This window comes from Tympanuchus pallidicinctus, unplaced genomic scaffold (genome assembly GCF_026119805.1).
Source record: "Tympanuchus pallidicinctus isolate F22 unplaced genomic scaffold, pur_lepc_1.0 scaffold6, whole genome shotgun sequence".
NCBI classification, from domain to species: Eukaryota; Metazoa; Chordata; class Aves; order Galliformes; family Phasianidae; genus Tympanuchus; species Tympanuchus pallidicinctus.
In genome coordinates this window covers 14,345,714-14,366,434 of record NW_026294780.1, presented here as the reverse complement: position 1 = coordinate 14,366,434, position 20,721 = coordinate 14,345,714, and the positions used below count along the sequence as shown (strand labels likewise).

General features: G+C 38.0%; 2 protein-coding genes across 7 annotated transcripts in view; one reads left to right on the top strand and one right to left on the bottom strand.

The window, feature by feature from the left end:
* Nucleotides 1–15,164, top strand: part of ATP11A (ATPase phospholipid transporting 11A) — a 120,750-nt gene extending 105,586 nt beyond the window's left edge. For 2 of the 6 annotated variants that reach the window (XM_052705840.1, XM_052705839.1), the window contains exons 26-29: nucleotides 2,867–2,932; nucleotides 3,247–3,350; nucleotides 4,088–4,253; nucleotides 10,982–15,164. In XM_052705840.1, coding sequence (XP_052561800.1) covers nucleotides 2,867–2,932; nucleotides 3,247–3,350; nucleotides 4,088–4,253; nucleotides 10,982–11,239 — 594 coding nt within the window. In that variant the 3' untranslated portion in view covers nucleotides 11,240–15,164. Of the gene's footprint in view, nucleotides 1–2,866; nucleotides 2,933–3,246; nucleotides 3,351–4,087; nucleotides 4,254–6,201; nucleotides 6,291–8,914; nucleotides 9,030–9,100; nucleotides 9,191–10,981 lie in introns of all 6 variants that reach the window. The other 4 variants (XM_052705844.1, XM_052705842.1, XM_052705841.1 and 1 more) reach the window with 4 other exon arrangements.
* Nucleotides 1–20,721, bottom strand: part of ADPRHL1 (ADP-ribosylhydrolase like 1) — a 400,125-nt gene that overhangs the window by 32,079 nt on the left and 347,325 nt on the right. The gene's annotated exons all lie outside the window — the stretch shown is intronic.

The following is a 20,721-nucleotide window of genomic DNA, read 5'->3' as shown; positions in this document are numbered from 1 at the left end:
CTCCTCAGTTTACTTCCAAACATCATTCCTCTAGAATGTTTCTCAATAAAAGCGTGTTTGAAATTGTTTGCATTCAGTACAGTAATGCTGCTAGAATACTGAAAAGTATACTTTCAATCACTGAAATTGACTCCGTAAATGTGTGCCTCAGTTATTTCCTGGTAAACAAAACTAAGATGCCAAAGATTTAGCTCTTTATTACTTTGTGTTGATACTTTTTGTATTAAGTTCCAATTTGGATATGGCATTGCTGGTGTTCAAAACCATATAGTCAGAGGCCAACTACACAAGGAAAGAAGGAAGAAAAGAAGTCACTAGCAGTGATTGCAAATTATGAATGTCATCTTAGTTTTACTCATACAGAAATATTTGCTGTGATTTTTTTTCATCTTATCTTTTGATGTAGATGGGTTTAAATATAATTGTTAAGTTGGGTTCAGAGATAGGTAGGAAAAACTGTGTTAAAGGGATTAACAGAGTCGGAAAAAAATAAAACAGAAATGGAAATGAGTGATGAACTGGAATGTGGAAGATACAACAAATGCAATTGCAGAAGGAGGGGGGGGATCTTGGATAGGCTGGGAGCAGAGCGCACAAAATATTTGTTAATAAACTGCACATTAACAAACAGACTTACAAAAGAATGATTGAGAACCTGAAGTGACAAATAGTATCTTGAGATATATTCAATGCTGAAAATTCTGTCATTCTGGGGGCACATTCTTTCCCATATTGCTCTGCTTGCTTTTCCTTTGTGCCGAATTAGCAGATTGTTGGTATCTGCTATCTCTGTGCTATGGCCTCATTTCCTTAGCCAAAAACATGGATAGATGAGGTGTTAGGTTGTAGTGCAGTGCTTCCCGTGTAGACTGATGAACAGAGACAAGGAAGGTTTTCCTGTTATTTTCCTCATCTACCAGCTTTTACTGGAAATACAGACACATCTGTTCAGTGTGCAGAAACTTAGACTGACGCTACGCACTCCAAGAGATGCCAGATACAGCATGAGAGTACTGTAAAGTTTCACTGCAAGGGAAATCCAGTAAATGTTGGTGTAATTTCAGTTTCCTGACACAGATTCCTGCCTGGTATTAGCTACACATACATTTTTAGGGCACACATAATTATGCAGCGTGGACATGACCCCACTAAAACATTGGTTAGATATCTTAGTAAAACTCAGTTCAAAATACTGAAGGTTTTCTGCTCTGTACACTTGGTTACACATTCAGAAATTTTGAAGTAATTAAATGATTGTTCAGGCTAATGAATATTTAGGTCAGTTATGTGTTTATTTTTTAAACAATTTTTTGTTCTCACTGGATCAGATCATCTCAGCCAAGTTTCCTGCAGATTTCTGTCATATGGCTGGCTCTGATGTCCATTCAGAGTTTTTCCCAAGGCAGGGCATTTGTATGATTGTTTGCCGGATGGATCTCCTGTCATCTGTTGTAAAATGAGCTCATATATAATAACGTAGGTGGGAAGGGACCCAGAGGTGATCCAGTTTGGCTCTCTACTTTATGAGGCGCTAAGTAGAATCAAGTTGCTGAAGGTCTTGTCCACTCTTTTTCCAAGTTTTGAATATCCCTCAGGATGGAGATTTCATAATCTTCCTGGGCAGGCTGTTCTAATGTTTTTTCTGCCTTCATGCTGAAAACATTTCTCCTAAGACCTAAGCAGGACTTTTCTTGTTACTTAGGACAATGATGTCCTGAGTAGACAGGCAGAATCACTTCCCTTTAACTGCTAATAGCATCCTTGTTAATATTTTATGAGGTTGGCCTTTACACCAGCACACTCAACTCAGGTTCAACTTATTCACCCCAACTAAGTCTCTTAAGTCCTTTCCAGTAAAATTGCTTTCTAGGCAGTTGGCCCCAATATGCATTGGTGCATAGAATTGTTCTGTTCCTGGTGCAGAATCCTGCATTTGCTGAACTTTTTGAGATTAGTCAGCCCATTTCACCAAACAGTTGACATTCATCTCAGTAGAATCCTTGCTTCTCAGATTATCAGCTGCTTCTCAATTGGATATCATTTACAAATTTGTTGAGGGTATGTTCTGCTCCGTTGCTCAGACTGTTCATGAGGTTAAACAGTTTGGTCTGTGATAGCTCCTGGAGAACATCACCAGTAACTAGCCTCCAGTTACTTCATACTGCTACTGACATCTCTTTAGAGTCTGGTTGTCCAGCCAGTTTTTTGTTCATACAGCCTCACAGACTTTCACTCTTACTGCTCTCCAACCAACTGCCTGCCCAGTCATTTTTTCATAGAAAGCAAACTGGTTGATCAGGTGTGATTTGTTCATGGTAAATCATGCTGAATATTCACGATTTTTTTTAAATTTATTTTTTATATTTTTATATTTGTACTTTACATACATGGGATGGAATCTAACAGTACATTATCTTTACAGGGATCAAGGCGATCCTGACAAGCATATAATGTCCCAGGTTCTCTCCTTGCCCTCCTGTTAAAGATGGGCTTTGGGGCCTTTATCCATTATTCATTTGCCTCCCCCTGTCACAGGGATTTTTCATGGATGATGAACAGTTGACTTGCAATCACGTGGGCCAGCTCTTTCAGCACATTTGGGCAAATCCCATACAATGTGTAGTATATGTATACACGAGGGCGGGAAAACAGAAAAATTATCAGTGGATAGATCATCTAAGAATTCAGTGTTGCTTAATTGTCAATTCCTGGTATCTTTGTAATAGTAAGACATAGCTTTAAGACTGGACAATTCTGGACAATTCTGTTTATTCTTTTTATTTCTTTTGTCCAGTTTATTCTGGACAATTCATGAAGCAATGGAAGATATTACCTATTATAACTGCCTTGGACCATTTTTTTTTAGATGTTTGGAAACTGGACCTTTGGAACACTGGTGTTCACTGTGCTTGTATTTACAGTTACACTGAAGGTAAGATATGCTGTGTTTTATCCACTGAAACTTTCTTAGAGCTTGTTTTCTCATTGCTGCTTGCTAATACCACTTTCTGTCTACAACCATACATTGTAAGGTATTAGTTTAAATACAGTTTTTGCAATCTACAGCTTTTTAACTGTGCCCAAAATTTAAGAAAAAAAAATAAAAATAAAAACAAACTTTTTCCAGCTAATTCTGTGTAGAATTCTTACCTTTTTTTCAAATGGTGTCATTTTAGTCTGACTTTTACAGAATATTTTGTTGCTTGTAAATAGTAGTAATGCAATATAATGTATTGTTCTTTTCAGCTTGCACTAGATACACACTATTGGACGTGGATAAATCACTTCATGATCTGGGGATCACTGCTATTCTACATTGTCTTTTCTCTGCTCTGGGGAGGAATTATTTGGTATGAATCCTAATATAAATTGCATTGCAAATGTTATTTCAGAAACATAAACGTGTCATACATTTCATGTTTTTTCCCCACAAATAACTCAATTTAGCTTTTATATATTGCAGAACTTTCAATTGCAGTCACGTTTTACATGTGTCAGTAATCATAATTACAGAATGCTCAGCTCTTCTTTCACTGTAAAGCTTTAAAAAATATTACAGTGTGAGGAGAAGAATATCAGACCTCAGACTGCCAGTAAAACTGTCTCCGTCAAAAATAGTCCAAGGGTTTGTTCATGTAGCTGAGGCTGTCTATCTGAGGTACAATTTCAGAGTAGGTCAGGTCTGTGTTGCCTGGGGATTAGCCACCTGCATAGCAGCTTGTCTTGGAGGGAGGTATCTGTAGCAGTCTATGTTAGAGCCAGGGAGTGGAACTCACACCGAAGTTGTGCAGACCATCAGGAGTCCTGTGTATGAGATCAGACTTTTTTTTATCTTTGCAAGGGAGAGGCAGCTTGGGAGAGAGGACAGCCTGATATTTCCTACACCCTGACAGGCAAGAGGGAAGCAACTCTGTAGTCTGTGAATGTTTAGATGTCCTTTTGGGAATACTGGCATGGATAAATCCCAACAAACTGGGAAGTTAAACCTTCAGTATTTTATCATTTTTGTAACTTCTATGTTTAACAGTGCCTGTCTTTTCTGTCTAATGTGTACTGAAGTGTAATATCTAACTTTTTTTCTTGCCAGGCCTTTTCTCAATTATCAGAGGATGTATTATGTGTTCATGCAAATGCTGTCTAGTGGTCCTGCATGGCTGGGTATAATTCTGCTCATAACTGTTAGCCTTCTTCCAGATGTTCTCAAGAAGGTCTTATGCAGACAGTTGTGGCCTACAGCAACAGAAAGAATCCAGGTAAAAATATTTTTCCGTGTGATTAGTTTTTGATGTCACAAGTTTCTAATAATTAGACCTCTCTCAAGTTTAGAGATAAGATTTGAATAGAGGTTCCCCATCTCTGTGTATATGATTGGTTTTGTATACCAGCCACTTCTTTCACCAGCCAGCATGCTGAAAGAAGCTGCGTACCATTTATAGAGTGGTAAATACTTGAATTGAATACTTTTGGTGATTGATACATTCCAATATCAGCAGCCAGTGGGAAATCAGTTGATAAGGATGGTGGGAGATAGCTCTATGGTTCAACATGATTCTCGATTTGAGGAAATGAGTATAAGGAGCTTGGGATCTCAGTGAGCATAGACAAGGGACGCTTATATCAGCCTGTACAGCAGTTATTCCTGCTGTCATGAAGTTATATTCACAGGTACTGCCCACACCCCTGAGTTGAGGTAATTATATTTTAAAGCAAGGAAATACATCTGTAGTCATTTTACGTCATTAAGGAAACTCTAATACAGACGTTTTAGCATTTACTGTGCAAGCTGAATGTAGTTATCTAAAATGGAAAAGCAGCTAAAATAAGCTATGTTCAGAACCTGTAGGAAGGGAGTAAGCCATAATGTTGAAGATCCCTTTAAAGTAGGGTTTGCATAAGCAGTTAAAGTTCTATACCAACACACTCTACAACTACATATGTGTTTGTTGTTAAATAAACCTGTAATTCGTACACTTAAAATAAACGTGATAAATATTTAGTATGTTGATAGGGAATATGTCATGAATTCATGCCAACATTCATGTTACATTATCTGTAGAATCTTACAAACTATTTAATACTGAAGCAGGGCCTGTTACAAAACAAACAAGTGTATTAAAACCTACTTTATTAAACATTTTTTCCTCTTTTATGTATCAACTTACATTTTATCTGTTTGATTTCATTATTTCTATATACGTGTGCTTTGCTGTGCCAATGAGAAAAGTATTTTTAAATCTATTGTAACCTTTCTTCCAAACCCAAAAGCAGAAATTGTTGTGTAAATGCAAGCTTGCTCTGCTGAGACTTATAGAGAAGCCAACTTCTGGGGTAAACGTGGTGTTATTCTATGGGCATCAGACCAATCCCAACCAAAGATTTTGGGTGTATTTTTGACTCCAATAAATATTCACACGTTACATATGTTAGAAGGTGAAGAACAGTAGAAGTTTTGAACCTGGTAGTTAATGTTATTGCCCTCACTCTTTTCAGCACATCAACTGCCATCATTAGGTTAAACTAATGAGTTGTTAGTGAGTATATGTGTAGGGATCAGATGACATTTAATGTTAATTGGAGAAGATACTTTGTGTTAAGAGGTAATGAATAAAGGAATTTCCAAGACTGTAAAATTTCCCTTCTGCCAAAGGTAAAAAAAATTCTTCTTACACCTGAAAAGTAAGCCCACTTGCCATTGTTTTCTATTCCTTGAATATACCTTGGTGTAAAAATGCCTCACCTCAGGAGGGCGGGAAAGAAAGCAGAAAGCAAAGAAGTATTTCTAGGCAGATCAGCATTTAGCATTTCTCTATTTCAATATCTTTAACAGATCTCTCTGTCATATATGCTATTTGTGGAAGAAGCTGGTTTTGGTGTAGGTTCTGCATGCTTAATTGAAGTCTAACGAGAGAGAATGAGGCTGGGTTAATGCAAATACACAGCCCTAAATAAAGGAATTTCACCAACATCATATGTTAGTGCTGGGAAATGAATCAGCAAACTTTGGGCTAACACTGGCAATATTCTTTTTTTAATATTTAGAACAAAATCTTTGACTTTTAACCAGATATATCCATTGTGTTTCTTCTTCCCTCTCTTTGTTTTCCTCCTGTCTTCCAATCTGCTTTGTCTAAATAACTGCTGCCTTGCTTTAAATATAAATGATGTGCTCGGTTACCTCCTACAATCTCCTGGGAAAATCAGACTAAACATCAGTGCCTTTCTGTTGAGCAGTCCACCATCTTTATGCTTTCTCAGACTTCAAGCAGTCTAAGTTTCTAATGGAACAAAAGGTGACTTTTTTTCTGCCTTTCTGCATGCTTGGCCATTTCATTCGAAGGACAGTAAAAAGTTTGTCATCAGAAGTTATTTACTGTACTCATTATCTCCATTTCTGATTCACATCAACTGTACTTTGCAAAATACTTGTAAATTTTTCCTATTTCTGTTTATTTATCGTGAGGATTCTATGAGTCATTGTCATAATCTGTCACTGTCACCATCATTTTTGTCACGTTGTTACTGAATTCTACAAAATGTAGACTCGAGAATCTAAGATTCTTAGACCCCATTTTGTGTTTTTTGTATTTCTATCAGTGAATGCATGTCTTGCTTGCACTGTAAATCACCAAGAGGAATAGTTGCCACATAGAGCAATAATTCTGAATATGCTGATATCCTGCTTTGGTATGGAAAAGCTGATACTGGAAGCCCTTTAAGAAGTCTTTCAAGTTTATTAAAATATCCACTCTGCTGAAAATGCAACTTTTTTGCACTAAGTTATTTCTAGCAGGCATTTTAAAATCTGTGCTTCTTTCTAAAAAGAAAATAGCTCAAGATTCAGAAGTCTATGAGACTTTTTTTAACAAAAGTAGAAGAAAGGCAGATAAATCTTGGCTTCACTGCAGTCTGCAAGAAAGCTCCTTTTGACTTCATACTGTGAGGCTCTTGGTTTGGTTTCTATTACAGATTTTATGTCCTTAATTTTTAACAGATTAAGATGAAAAATCCATCTTCTTCCTTCCTTCAAAACTTATAGTCAATAAAAATGGCCATAATTGTAGAAGCCACAAGGAAGATACACAAAGTTGTTTTCACTATTGCAAATTTTGACTAAAATTGGCTTTTAAGATCTTTCGGATTGGTTTGAAGTGAGTTTGAAACTAATACTATTTTTAAACTTACTGCATTCCCATAAACTCTACAACCTTTTCGACAAAGGGCTTCTGGAGCAGTTGGCAAGACTAACACAGGGCTAGCAGTCACCTTGCAGGTTACTAACTTAGTTCTGCTCAGACAATCAGATGGCACACAGCCTTTGAAGCAATTCTTGTCTTTCTTACCTGTTCTATTACTTGGGTGTCACTCCAGAGTGTGGTAGGTCATTGCTTACCATCGTCATCATTCAGAGTTTTTTAAACACTGCCAATCTAGTTCTGGGTTCTCGGAAAGATCTTTTCATTTATATGCAGGTATACATTCATGTATGTATACGTGTATATGTGCATACATATATGTCCATATATGTATGTGTGTATATATGTGCATATATACACAACTTGTTGACTTTCTTGTGCTCAAACATTAACTCTGCAAAAGCTTTGGAGGAATCGGTTGTCTTTGGTAATTTAAATCACAACTTGCTCATGTCTGTCACACTTAGTCGCAGTGAGTATTTGGCTCAATGAAACAAGCTGAATTTTGTTCTTCAACTGGAAAATATGCTGCTGTAATGTTTCTTTCAGCCTTACCTTTCAAGAGGCAACAGGGCTTTTTTAATATCCAACTTATATTAATTGATGATATTTCTTTTTTCTTAATTCTCTCATTGAGAAGAGAAGCTAAGCAGTTTTGTTATGGAAAATGTAACTTCGCTTTGCATTATTTTCTTTTCATTTTAAATTGTCACTTTGATGTACAACGTTTCTGTACTCCCAAGTATTTCTAGCTGAAATACCAGGCCTTTTGGTTGTGAGCTGTAAATAACTTCTACGTTTTCATCCCTTTTTAAGAAATATTTTTCTTTTTCCTTTTGCTTCTCATTGATGGTTTTTATACTTTGCTTTCACTTCAGTCATCAGATCAGCCCATCAGGCCCAGCGTGGAATCTCTGCCCTTTGCTGCTCCCACCACCCTGCTTTTGCCTGGGGAAGCCTTTCTGTGGACTCACCATCTTTCTGTTTTCCTCACTGGGCTTGGCTGCTGTTGCACACAAAACAGCACGGGCCTCTTAAAGAAGCCAGCTGTTGCCTTTGTTACATGTTGGGCTCCTCTTCTACAGAAAACAAAGAAATGATCCTGCTGTTGAAATATTTGAATCCCATACAAGAAGTTACCATAATAACTGCCTTGCCCCTGTTCAGCAGGTGGTAATGGTTAGGTTGTAAGCCTTCATCAACACTGACGCCATCACCTTCTGTATAGTGCAGTGCTCCAGTAGTTCTTGGAAGAAGCAGAACGTCCATTCGTTAATTTGGAGTGCCTGGACTGGCTGGGAGAGAGGCCCCTAAGGAAATACTGGACCAGTGGGGCTGCCCTACAGGGCACTGCTCCATGTGCAGCCGCATGGCATCATATCAAAGGGAGATCTTTTATTGATAAATAATATACTTTATTGTCAGCAGGGAGCCCATGATACTTAGTCATGCCGCAGTTTAAACACTTTAAATGAGAGTAATTAAGTATTTTTAACGGTTTGAAATTGAATTGTGAAAGTGTGGCTCAAACAATTAGACCTCAGGATCAAGTAATAGAAACTTTGTTATACTCTGGATAACCTTTCCCTTTTAAACCTATCAGAAAATCTGTCACTATATAGGGCCCTGCTACAATAGTTAGACCTGTACCAAATGGTACAATTCATTCATATTTCTCTCCTGTGTTCAGCAAGTCTCACTGTTTTTCCTCATCCTTGCAGAAGAGTATGAGACATAAAACAGCCCTAAATGCACTGGTGAACAGCGATGGGCCACTTCTTGAAGGAACTCTTTCAGCTTCGAGCCATAATTAGATCAAAGCTAGGTAACAGTACTGTACGTGTTGCCAGTTTGGATGGATTTCTATTGGTGAACTGTACTGTTTACAAATCAACTGTTTCCTCCAGAGTTTTTCCTGTATTTCATCAATATTGATGCAAAATAATTATGTTTTATTTGGAGAGCCTAGTTGTTGCAAAAGATGTTCTGTGTCACAGGTAAGCTCTTTTTGTCTCAGACACTTGGTCATGTGAGGAGGACAGTGTGTCTGTGTGAGTGGATATACCCATATTAAAGTCCAGTTAATACATGGTGTTACAAATAGGTGTTGTTTTACATCTGTTTTGTAAGAGCAGCAGTTATTACAGCAGGGTGTGCTCGCATTACGCTGCGGTGTCAACATGAAGTCAGAAGTCTCACACATCAGCAATTTATCTCTTATCTCTCATGTTTTTCGATACATGCATAGACCCAATGCAGACAGTAAAACAGAGAGATTGTCATACAGAAGGAGTTGATTTATTTGTGAGTAGGACCCTGGGTCAGGGGCTGTGTGTCTGGAGCTGTGAATCTGCCAGTATCTACTGCCTTTAGTGACTGCTGAACAATTAGCAGTAGAAAGCCCCAGCTTTCTGGAGTAGTGTCAGGCATGGCGTATTGAAACCCAACGTTTTCTGTGTACAAAAAATACTGTTTTATCTTTAGAAAGAGTAACTAAAATCTTCACTTTGTAGCTGGAGGAATAGGAAAAAGAACTTACACAGTGTAGGACTGCATTGCCCACTGACATTTCCAAAAGAAAGTTAGCCGCTCTGTTATCTGTTTCCCTAAATTTTTCTGTACTAATGTTAGTATTTGATCTGTATGTGTGTAAAAGAATACAGGCTTTGTTGCTAGTGAGCAGTTTGGTACAGTTCACTGACTCTCTTCGAGAGAAACTGTTTTAAGGGAACTTTCTACATACTTTTGGTTATGTTAGCACAGCAGTTCAAGCTTGTGATTGGCATTGAAAGTAGGCAAACTTCTGTAAGCTATGTTATTATTTTGGGATTTTGTCCCTCTTATTACTGTGTTAATGTTAACAGTGAAGGAGGAAATCCATGATCAAGACTAGAATATTAACTGGTTTAAATAGTACTCATGGAGAGAATCATTGATAATGCTTGTCCAAATCATGGTTAGAATGCATTAGTATCTTAAACATGGTCATATAACCCACATAGCCCTATGTCTGGAAATTAAAAGTACATTTCATGAGGAGATAAGATAATCTCACTGGGGGAAGTGCTGTGCTGCCTTCCTTCTAGTCTGTTCATTCATTTCATGGTCTTGTCATGTACCATGGTAATAGCATGGTCCTGAGTATTTCCTGAGTAGGGGTGCCAATTCTGCCACGCGTGGGATGATTGAGTGGCATAGATAAACATTAATGGACAATTAGACTAAGATAAACCTGCTGTTATGATTGCCTACAGGTACTTTATGCTACATATAAACCTGAGCAGTTCCAAAGCCTGGCATTGCTTAGAAGTACAAAACAAATGCACTAAAAACCTCTGGAAATTCTATCTATTGGCTCAAACCAACTGTAAAGAATTCCTTCTCATTGGAAGTACAGGGCAAAGTAGTTGAGTCTGTTCTGCCTCCAAATTCCCCCTAAGAGTACCTGACTAAAAAAAGTTCTGAGGTAAAAAAGGTACAAAAAGAGATTGCATGGTGAATTATAAAACTAGATTTAAAAAAAAGAACAACACAACAATCAACTTGAAAGCAGTCCTCTGTGTCTTCATCTCTTCTCTAGAGAACCCATGATCAGGCTTAGAGATTATATGTAAAATTGCACCTAATTCTTTAGGTCTAGATATACAACCAGTCATGTTCAAAGAGGGATTTTACCTTCACATGAAGCAAATAGCCAAAGTGGCGATTTAGTGGAAGGCAGACAGCATGCAAGATTAGGCTTTTATCTCTGAAATCACCTATTTACTTGTTTTTCTTTTTCTCAACAGAATGCATCAAGGCACTGTCGGGACCACATCTCGGAATTCACACCTCTTGCCTGCCTCAAAAGCCCAAGATACAGGAGCAATGACTGCAGCAATTCCCCAGCAAGAAGGTCTCATTCTCGTTCTAAAAAAACAATGTTTACGCACTGGAGAGGCATTGATTATTCAGTGCTTCCATCTGTCTTTGGCTACTCAAATAAGCATTGTCGTTCCAGTGCAGGCTACCGCTACAGTGGGTCAGGTTTGGAAACGTCTGTATGACAGGACACCAATTCAAGCCTTTAAAAACTGTACCTTTGTTTATTTCTTTTTTTAGGAAACAAACATGTCACAGAAGTATATCAAACTATATGTGGCTTTTGCTGTCTGAGGTATTGCTCAGACAAACAGGATCAAGAGCTAGAAGTATGAAACCTTCCGGGCCGATAGGCCTCCTTTCTATGTTTTGAACTACTGGGGCAATGAACAATCTGCACAGTCTGGTACTGTGAGACTGGTAGCACTAAAATTTACTCATCTTCCTGTGTCAAGATTCTTGTGCATTTATTGTTTCTGTCATCTTTAGTCATTTTGTTACTTGAAGTGTATAGTTTCAGTCAGTGACCTACATTCTGAGATCAACAGTTTTAATTTTCAGCCAGAAGCGATGACCTCAGTTATCTCCGATGAAAGTTTCCTAAAGCATATTACTAAGTGCTGTTTCTGATTTTCCTCTATCCTTTTTCTTTCTTTGCTTTTTCTGTAGAACAAACTGGTGTTTCCTCTGTGCAAATCTGCTTTCAAGAAACACTCTCTAATGTTCACTTCCTTGTAAGTGGCCAAATCAGGGCCTCGTATGGTTTTCAGTTAGTACTCCCCTGTAGAAAAACAGGCAAAATGATCCTTGTGTAGAGTACGTGCACTCTATATGAAGTCAAGTTGGCTGTTCAGTAGGTATCATCAGTGTCGATATCTACAGAAAAATTGAATGTAAGGATTTTGCCTCCAGTGTCTTCGTGAATTCGTCAAGGATGCAGGTACGCAGTGTTCCCACTTAACTATCTCCATGCTTTCAAAGTATGCATACTAGTAAGTATAGTAGTAAGTTTATACAGAGAACCTTTTTGGTTTGGTTTTTCCCCCTCAAAAAAAGGCTATTTTTGCAAATAAGCATCTTTTATTATCCTTTTAGTTTTGACTTTTTATTTCTTTAGGGTTGTTTTGTTTTTTTTTTTAGTGATAAGACCTAATTGGCTGAGGAGATGCATTACAATGCAAGAAATAACCAAATGTTAACTTTTGCAAGCAAACCAGTAGGTGGCACACAGCTATTACTAACAGCTGAAACATAATTATAATAGAAATTAGTTGGACTGCAAAGATTCTGTTTGTATTACTTCAAGTATGACAGCCAACTTTTACTTCTATTTTCTCTGCTACGTTTATGTTACCTTGCACTTATTCAACTATTAGCTGTGTCCTTGTCTCGTTTCTTTAGTCCAGTGTTTTATTTTGGGGTACAAAACTACCTGAAGGAATAATCCAATTTCAGTCTAGTTTAGCCTGGTGTTTTTAACTCGTTAATAACCACAGTCTTTAAATACTTGTGGGAGGATATTAACTAAAAATGTGTTGCAGTGTGAAAATGAAAACAAAATATTTGGAATCAGAGCTGCAGTCTTTATTGGAAGACTTGAGCAAAACATCAGCTGTGTATTTAATGAACGTGAGTGGTGGAGAAAAATGACTTCCCATAGAGACAAAATGGTTTACTTAATAATTTACTTTTGAGTAAGAGAAAAATCAACTCGGTAGGAAATGTTTCACACAATATTCTGAGTGACTTTCCTGTTCAACAAGTAGTGAAATATTGAATATTCCCTGAGACGAGCAGATTGTAAAGTCAGCAGTGAAATTTTCATTATACCAAAGAAAAGGGAAGAATTATAAAAGGCTGATGGTGAGCACCACAAATGAAGGTATCTTTACCATTTGACATGTAGCACTTTTGTGTTTCAAAGAATGTCCTCATAGCAGCAACATTTTGAAATACATAAACACGTATATGAGTGTGGGAGTGTGTACATATATATGCCATTGCATACTTGAATGTTGGTCAGTTCAAACCATCCCCTACATAAAACACTGGTGTATATATTTTTTAAACAAAGTTATTATGCGTATAAATTTTATACCAGTAGCAGTGACAAATTTCTTGTGTGTAGTTAACAAATTATTTGTAATGTATTTTTTAGAAATCTTAAAATTGCCTTTGCACTGAAATATTTTTCATACTGTAGCTATTTATAAATCTGTTTTACGCATACATTTGTTAACACACCATTTCTATTTTTTTTAAGTATATATGTTTTGAAGGCTTTTTTTATACTTATGAGTTTTGGCCACTTAAATTTAGCTTGGAGTGAAGTTGTGGCTGAATGTTAAAAATTTTAATGAATGTTAAATTAGAAATATAGATCAGTTGCTCTGTCAGTGTCACCAAAACCATTAATGATTTGCTGGCAATTAGAGCGATACACTTTCTGTGCTGTACTGTTACTGCTAGCTTTTCTATTTTATAAACCCTCCTGCTTTTTTCTTCTTGAGTTCCATCTTTTAGCCTTAAAAAAGGAGATTTTTTGCTCGATGATTTTGAAAGTGCTGCATTCCCGTTCAGCCTGTTAACAAAGCAATTCATTGCAAACTTAGTGTAGACCAGCACTTAGAATATTTACAATATTATTCATGCTGAAACACCTCTTTATGTGTTTGGGAAATTTTAGTTGAATGTGTCATTTTTGGAGGAGGAAAAGTGCTTGAATTTAAGTGGAAATTTCTGCTTTGATTTAGCAATATTTCTACCTTTAAAAGTCGGTACTGTTTATTAAAATAGACCATTTGATGGAAAACCCATAGAACACCAACATTTCACTTGATAGGTTTTTGTTTCTGTTCCTATTGCCATGCAAACTTAGCCCACTGCAGCAGGTGGCAACTTGGAGTTAATCTGTAAACCAACCAGGCAATACCAAGATGAAAACTTAGAAGTTAGATCAAAATGAATTAGAATGTTTTATTATGGATGGGGCACTGAAAGGAGACTGGTTTCTATATATTGTAAGAATGGGGAAAAGTATAAAAATCTATATAACTTCCTAACTCGCCTTGTTTAAATCGTTGCAGCTTTAACAGCATAATGTCTCCATAACTGCTTCTATAAATGTCTTGAAACTGGTAAGCGCTAACCAAATGTATCTGAAGACTTAGGAAGTATTTCAAGCTTTTCAGCCACTGAAGTTCGTATATTCCTGCAGTGGCTCGTGGCAAAAGATGTGGATCTTTTTGGTTTTACACTGTACAATAATTGTTTGTTCAGCCACTTAATATAAAAGCTTACAGTTTACTTTCTCGCTTGCATTAGCCTGTCTTGTCCCAACTGGCTTGCAAATACAAAAGGAAAAAGATAGCCGAATTGAGCACTGCACTACTTTTCTTTTTGGAAGCCAGTGGGGTCATTGTGCTCATGCTACTGTCTGTTAAGAAAGCTTTAATGGAAATTTGTGAAAGTATTGTGAAAGTTAAAAAGTACGCGATTCTACTTTGCAGAATAATCTACAAATCCATCCATGAAGCTTTAATTTTTTACCTTACGAGAATTCACACCATTTTAACATGCATGGTCTCTAACAAGTTCTGTGCTACGTACGCACTCCATTTTACATGTCCTTCCATGACTGAATGTAAAGTAGAATCTGCAAAGTGCTGCCCGGGCTGGGGGTAGTTATCTGTGCATTAACATTAAAGATGTCTGTAGTCATCGGCACCAAATGCTAACACTTATTTTTATTGTACAATTATAGGTGCGTTTATTTGAAAATAAATCAGCCTTCAAATCTAATGTTTAGATTATCCTATACCACTTCATTTATTTGATTTGAAGAGTCAGTGTGTGAATACATTACTGTAAAGTTTCTTTTCAGTGCTATTTTTAACTTTAATTTCTGTAGATAACCAAATATAACTTGTTTATATTCAGTCACGTTTTGGATCCTTACGTAGAACATATGAGCAGGAGACATGGATCTGCTTGCAATAAATATAAACATTCAGAACTGGTTTAAGTTTGCTCACGAGTAATTAAAACCGAGTATGAATATGAAATGATTTCATATTAGTCTGTAATAAAATGTAAGTAGAGAACAGAAAATGGATTGAGTGTTTGATTCTGCTGCTGAATATGCTTGTAGTCACGTCTGCTCTCAGAGTATTGCGGCCAGTTAAAAAAAACAAGCGCAACATTCAAAGAAGACCAAAAGGTGAATGATGTGAGGGGTGCTGCGAAGCTGATCCAAATCAGTACCAGCCCAGGAGAGCCTCACTCTTCCCACATTGATTGGATTAGTGCTAAAGTTTCTTACAATCCAAGCTAGTAAAGCTGCACATAAGAAGATCTGTACTTCCTTGCAGTCCTGCTACTCAGAGCTAGTTCACCTTTCTCTGCATTGTTATCAGTTTAAAGAAATGGAATTAAAGGCAAAGCCAGTGTGCTCTGCCATCTGAGTTGGCAGCAGTGTTCTTACAAAGCAGGCTGATTGCACAAATGCTTATCATTTTCTTTTGTTTGGTGGTACAATGGCACATTCTGTGCTTTGGACATTGTTACAGAGCACGCCAACAAACGTCTTGACACCATCAACCTGAAGCTACCCCAGATTGCTTCCACAAAGCAGGTCAGAGCACTAGGTGAGGTGCCTCCCTCTTTCTTCAGTCTGATCCAGTATTTGATCCAGTGGCTGGCAGCCCTGCCTGTGGCAGGGGGTTGGAACGTGATGATCCTTGAGGTCCCTTCCAACCCAAGCCATTCTGTGATTCTGTGATTCTTGATGAGGCTGCATAGAATGCTTAGGCATTCTGTGTATTGACTTTTCTGCTCGCAAAATAAAAATGTTAGAGTAACAGATTTCTGCTTGTAACAACTATTTATCCGAATAATGCAAGCCCATTTACCTACCATATCCCTTTTGTTCATCGAGAAGTGTTGGGTTTTCTACTGAATGAGCTGTGGTGGGGGTGGTTTGAGGGGAAAAAGGTGAATCTGGAAGATGTTTTCCCCTTTCTTCATATAATGAACTAAAAAATGCACAAATTGGAATTAGATAAAAAAATTGAAAGAGGAATGGGATGCATATGGATTTCAGGAAGAACACAGCAGCACAAGGAAGAAGTCACATTGTAAGTAGGCAACTTTCTATTTTGTATGTAAAAATGTTAAATTGTTTGAAGGATAAAAGGGCAGAAAGGCAGTGATTTCTCATTACTAATTCTAAATTGAATACTGTGTTTTCCTTGAGCTCCTTAAATTACCCTTTTCTAGTAAGTTACATCATAAATTAATTGAAAGCTGTTTCTTCTATAAGGACACTACTTTAGGTAGTACTTTAGGTTGGAAGCAGACTGAAATTTCATGTTTTTCCTTTATGCACATTCTGATTTCCTGAGCTGATACTCAACAGGAAGTTCAAAATGATTTTTCAGTGTTCCAATAAAGCTTTGTTTCTGTGAGTTTCCATTACGTGTCCTTACAGGTCCTTTCATTTTAATTTCATTCAAATGCTAAAGCAAAGTCAAGTCATTCAAGTCATTTTTTTAATGGTGAGTCTGCAGTAAAGTAATGGTGGTGAGTTTTAATAATTGAAGTCTTTATTTTCCAGTTATGGGAGACAAATAGGAATAGTATTCAATTTTCAACCCCCAAAAGGTTTGTTGTTGTTTTCTATTATTCATTTCAGTTAAAACAATCTGGCACGTTAAGCTTTTAAAAATACATACGATGCAGTGTCCTCTTCAGTTTGTGGGGCCACTAGTCAGGTTATGTCAAGGAGGGCTGTTAACACCCAGTCTCATCATCACTTCATGGATATGCTTCTTGCTCCTAACAAGCAAAGCAATCCTAATAGTTGTCCAAAAAGCATAACAATACTTACCTTGAGATTTTAAATATATTTTGAAAAGATGCTTGACTGAAATGCTAACATCAAAACTGCTGCCAAATCTGAAATCTAATCTGATCTTGCAAGCTAATAGATGCTGAGCCTTAGAAAAGAAGGAAGGTAAGTCCTCGATCCATGTACCACCACTGACCTTCATGTCAGTAAATGCTTCCAACCCAACAGCAGTAATATTCTTCCACAGATATTTTTCTCCAGTTCTACACAGATTATAAATGCATAGCTAGTGAAAGTTGTCAGCATTAATTAGGTTGAACTCTATCTGCGTATTTCCAGCTATGAAGAGGGATTGTGTCCCCTTCTAATAGAATTAAGAGTTTAGAAAGAGAAACCTTGCCTAGTCAGGGAATATAAACAAGACTGAAGTAAGACTTCATCTCACCAATGGAGAGATACAGCTCAGTAACAACAGAGATGCACTTGGCTTTAAAGTGACTCTTAGCAAGTGAATTAGTTTGACCCAAAGGAACAGAGGTGTCTTGAAAACTAAGGCTGTGGTTTGTAACATAACTGCACCAAATGTTTGCAAATCATTGTACTTAAGGGGACTTGTCCAGATGGAAAAAAAGCTGCATGTCCTTCCATTGTAGATGATACTGCAGCCCAATGTTTCCCCTCTGACCTCTCAGTAAGGCCCAAAGCCAATAATCTTGCCCCAGGGGAGGTTTAGGTTGGATATCAGGAAACACTTCTTTACAGAAAGGGCTGTTAAGCACTGGAATTGGCTCCCCAGGGAGGTGGTGGAGTCACCATCCCTGGATGTGTTTAAAAGCCGTTTGGATGTGGTGCTCAGGGACATGATTTAGCGGAGGGCTGTTAGAGTTAGGGTAGGATGGTTAGCTTGTGGTTGGACTCCATGATCTTTAAGGTCTTTTCCAACCTGAGCAATTCTATGAATCCACCTTCCTTGGTGGCCCTAGGCTGCTGTCTGGTTGTGGGAAATGCCCAGCTAACCCTCTCACCTCACTGAATACTTATCCGAGCAGCTGCACAGAAGCTGTGTTTACATCCACCATAGTGCACGGCCAGAATGTTTCTGCAGATAACAAGAGGTCTGAGTCCAAGACAACTGAACTCCAGATAGTAGTGATCTACCTGTGATTTATAATTTGCTGCTTGCCTGTAAATACTGTATCTGTTGGAAATAACTTTTGGGCCTAAAGTATGCAGAGATCCCCATACTAATGATCTTTTGGCACATGCCATTGCTGTTCATGAAGTTCATTTCAGTCTCAACTATTAGCATCCCTCCTTCCATTTCCTTCTCCCTGAGTAGGTCTCCCCAGGCTGCTACAGCAACACAGTCAATCAATGCCAATGCTTAGGTAATGCTGTGGTGGCTAATTTGCCATGGTTTATACCCACGCTGATCTGAACTATGTGCTGTAACACTACAGAATTATAGGACCCAGAGTACACAATGTGAAACATGGCTAGGAATATTTGCTCATTCCTTAGTTTTAGGAGTGTATATCTGCATTTACAGATATGTTTCCTCAAACTGAATTCGATCTGGACACAGATAAACTATAATTACAGTGCATGCATACGCTCATCAGAAACTACTAAGGAGTTCCCAAACAGGAAAAGATATCATTTTGATACTGACATCTTTAATATACTTTTTATTATTACTTCCCCTGGAAGTTCCTTTTCAGCATTCCCCATTTTCCTTCTCAAGAAAGAAACCATTCTTTCCTTATGTGAGTAAGCACAGTCCAACGTAGGGTAATGAGAAAGATCTTTATTTGTGCTACCTCACAGCTCACTGAACAGGCAAAGCAGGTGGCCTGATGTGGTACAGTCACCAGCACTGGTTATTGCCCTGCTCACTTCTATCCAGAAAACACGAATATCCCACATACAGCACTGAGAAGGGAGGTTCCTTTTCCCACCTGCTCTCTCTTCACAGCCTCTCCAGTGTGATGAACCTCTATTACAAATCTTGGTTTCACATCCATTTATGCTAGTTGCTCAGAAAGAATACATGATCTGATGAGACTTTTTCAATTGCTTTCACCATAAAAAGTTGTGATTTGAAGATATTGGGGAAAAAAATGAATTAGATTTACCCATTAAATTAAATTTACCCATTAACACATTCAATTTACTGCAAACTACCTGTATCCTAGAATTTTACTTAACTAACAAACTACCTGGCCATTCCCCTGTCTGAGGGTCTCCAGGGAGAAACTCTTTAAGATGGGCAGTATTTGTAAGACAAAAGGAAGTGTCATTTTTCATATTTACCCAGGGACTTGATGGTAACATGGAAAGGCAATGATATTTAGATTCTGCCACACACACACACACACCAAGGAAATTAATATCCATATCTTAATGATACATTTCCCTCGCGCTGCTCTTGCTCTGCATCAGTCGTGATGACAGCCTTCAGAAAGCTTTTGGCAACGTGCCACCCTCCTTAGCCTATCCGAATATTACTCATGCAGTCAACTTTGGCATCTTTTATTTCCAGATGCAGTTCATGAGAACCATCTGCCAATTCTTTATTTCCAAATTTGCATGAATGCTAAAATACAAAAAGCTGTGAGAATATCTTAATTTTACTGGCAACTCATCTGTTCATCCATGAAATCTCCCCCTCACCCATAGAAACTCAAGAGTTGTTGCTATCGCAGACCAGCAAATGATTGTTTTTCAGAAGATACTCGTGCTTTTCATGAGTTTCATATCTCACCACCTTTATTAACTTTTTGACTACAAAGATTTGCACCCACCTTGCTTTTCCCAGAGGAGCACACTTAACAATTCTGATTTATCCTAACGGTTTTGTATTCATGTATTGAGCTCAGGCAGTGTGATTCTACTTGTTTAAGGAGGAAAGTGGATGTTGTGCAAAAAGCCCCAAGCAATGCTGCTGGGCACTATCCCAGGATACTCTTGTCACTCATCTTTTTTCTTACTGTCTATGTGTGAGCACTACAGATTCAGTATTAAATATGTTGGCTAGGAATATGTTATAGTAGCATGAAAAAGGTTTGTCTTATACACAGAGTTCACTCATAGTTTGACCTGTCGACGTGATAACTGCATGTTTTTTCAGCATTTGCCTGTAACCCATCTTTCACGCTGTCATTCCACATGTATTTCATCTCACTGTCACATTACACTGCTCTTGAGGGAACTGGACTTGTTTAGCTTGGAGAAGAGAAGGCTCCAGGGAGACCTCATGGTGGCCTTCCAGTACTTGAAGGGAGCATATGAACAGGAAGGGGAACGGCTGTTTACAAGGGTGGATTGTGATAGGACAAGGGGGAATGGTTTTAAACTGAGTCTGAAGTTTAGGTTAGATGTTAGGAGGAAGTTTTTCACTCAGAGGGTGGTGACGCACTGGAACAGGTTGCCCAAGGAGGTTGTGGATGCCCCATGCCTGGAGGCATTCAAGGCCAGGCTGGATGTGGCTCTGGGCAGCCTGGTCTGGTGGTTGGTGACCCTGCACACAGCAGGGGGTTGAAACCAGATGATCATTGTGGTCCTTTTCAACCCAGGCCATTCTATGGTTCCATGACTTTATAATAGGATTCATGGGCTGCAAATTCATTTATTCTCTACTACCACACTGGATGTAGTCAAAACTAACGTGTGATTCTTTACTACCTTTTTTTTTTAAAAAAAAGGAAATGTCATGTTTTCCAGTCCTAACATCGTCTTTCTCTAACTATCAGTCTGTTCCAGGTGTTTCATGGCACACAGTCGCAAGCTCTGATCCACAGTTTGTGTTCCCCACAGGAC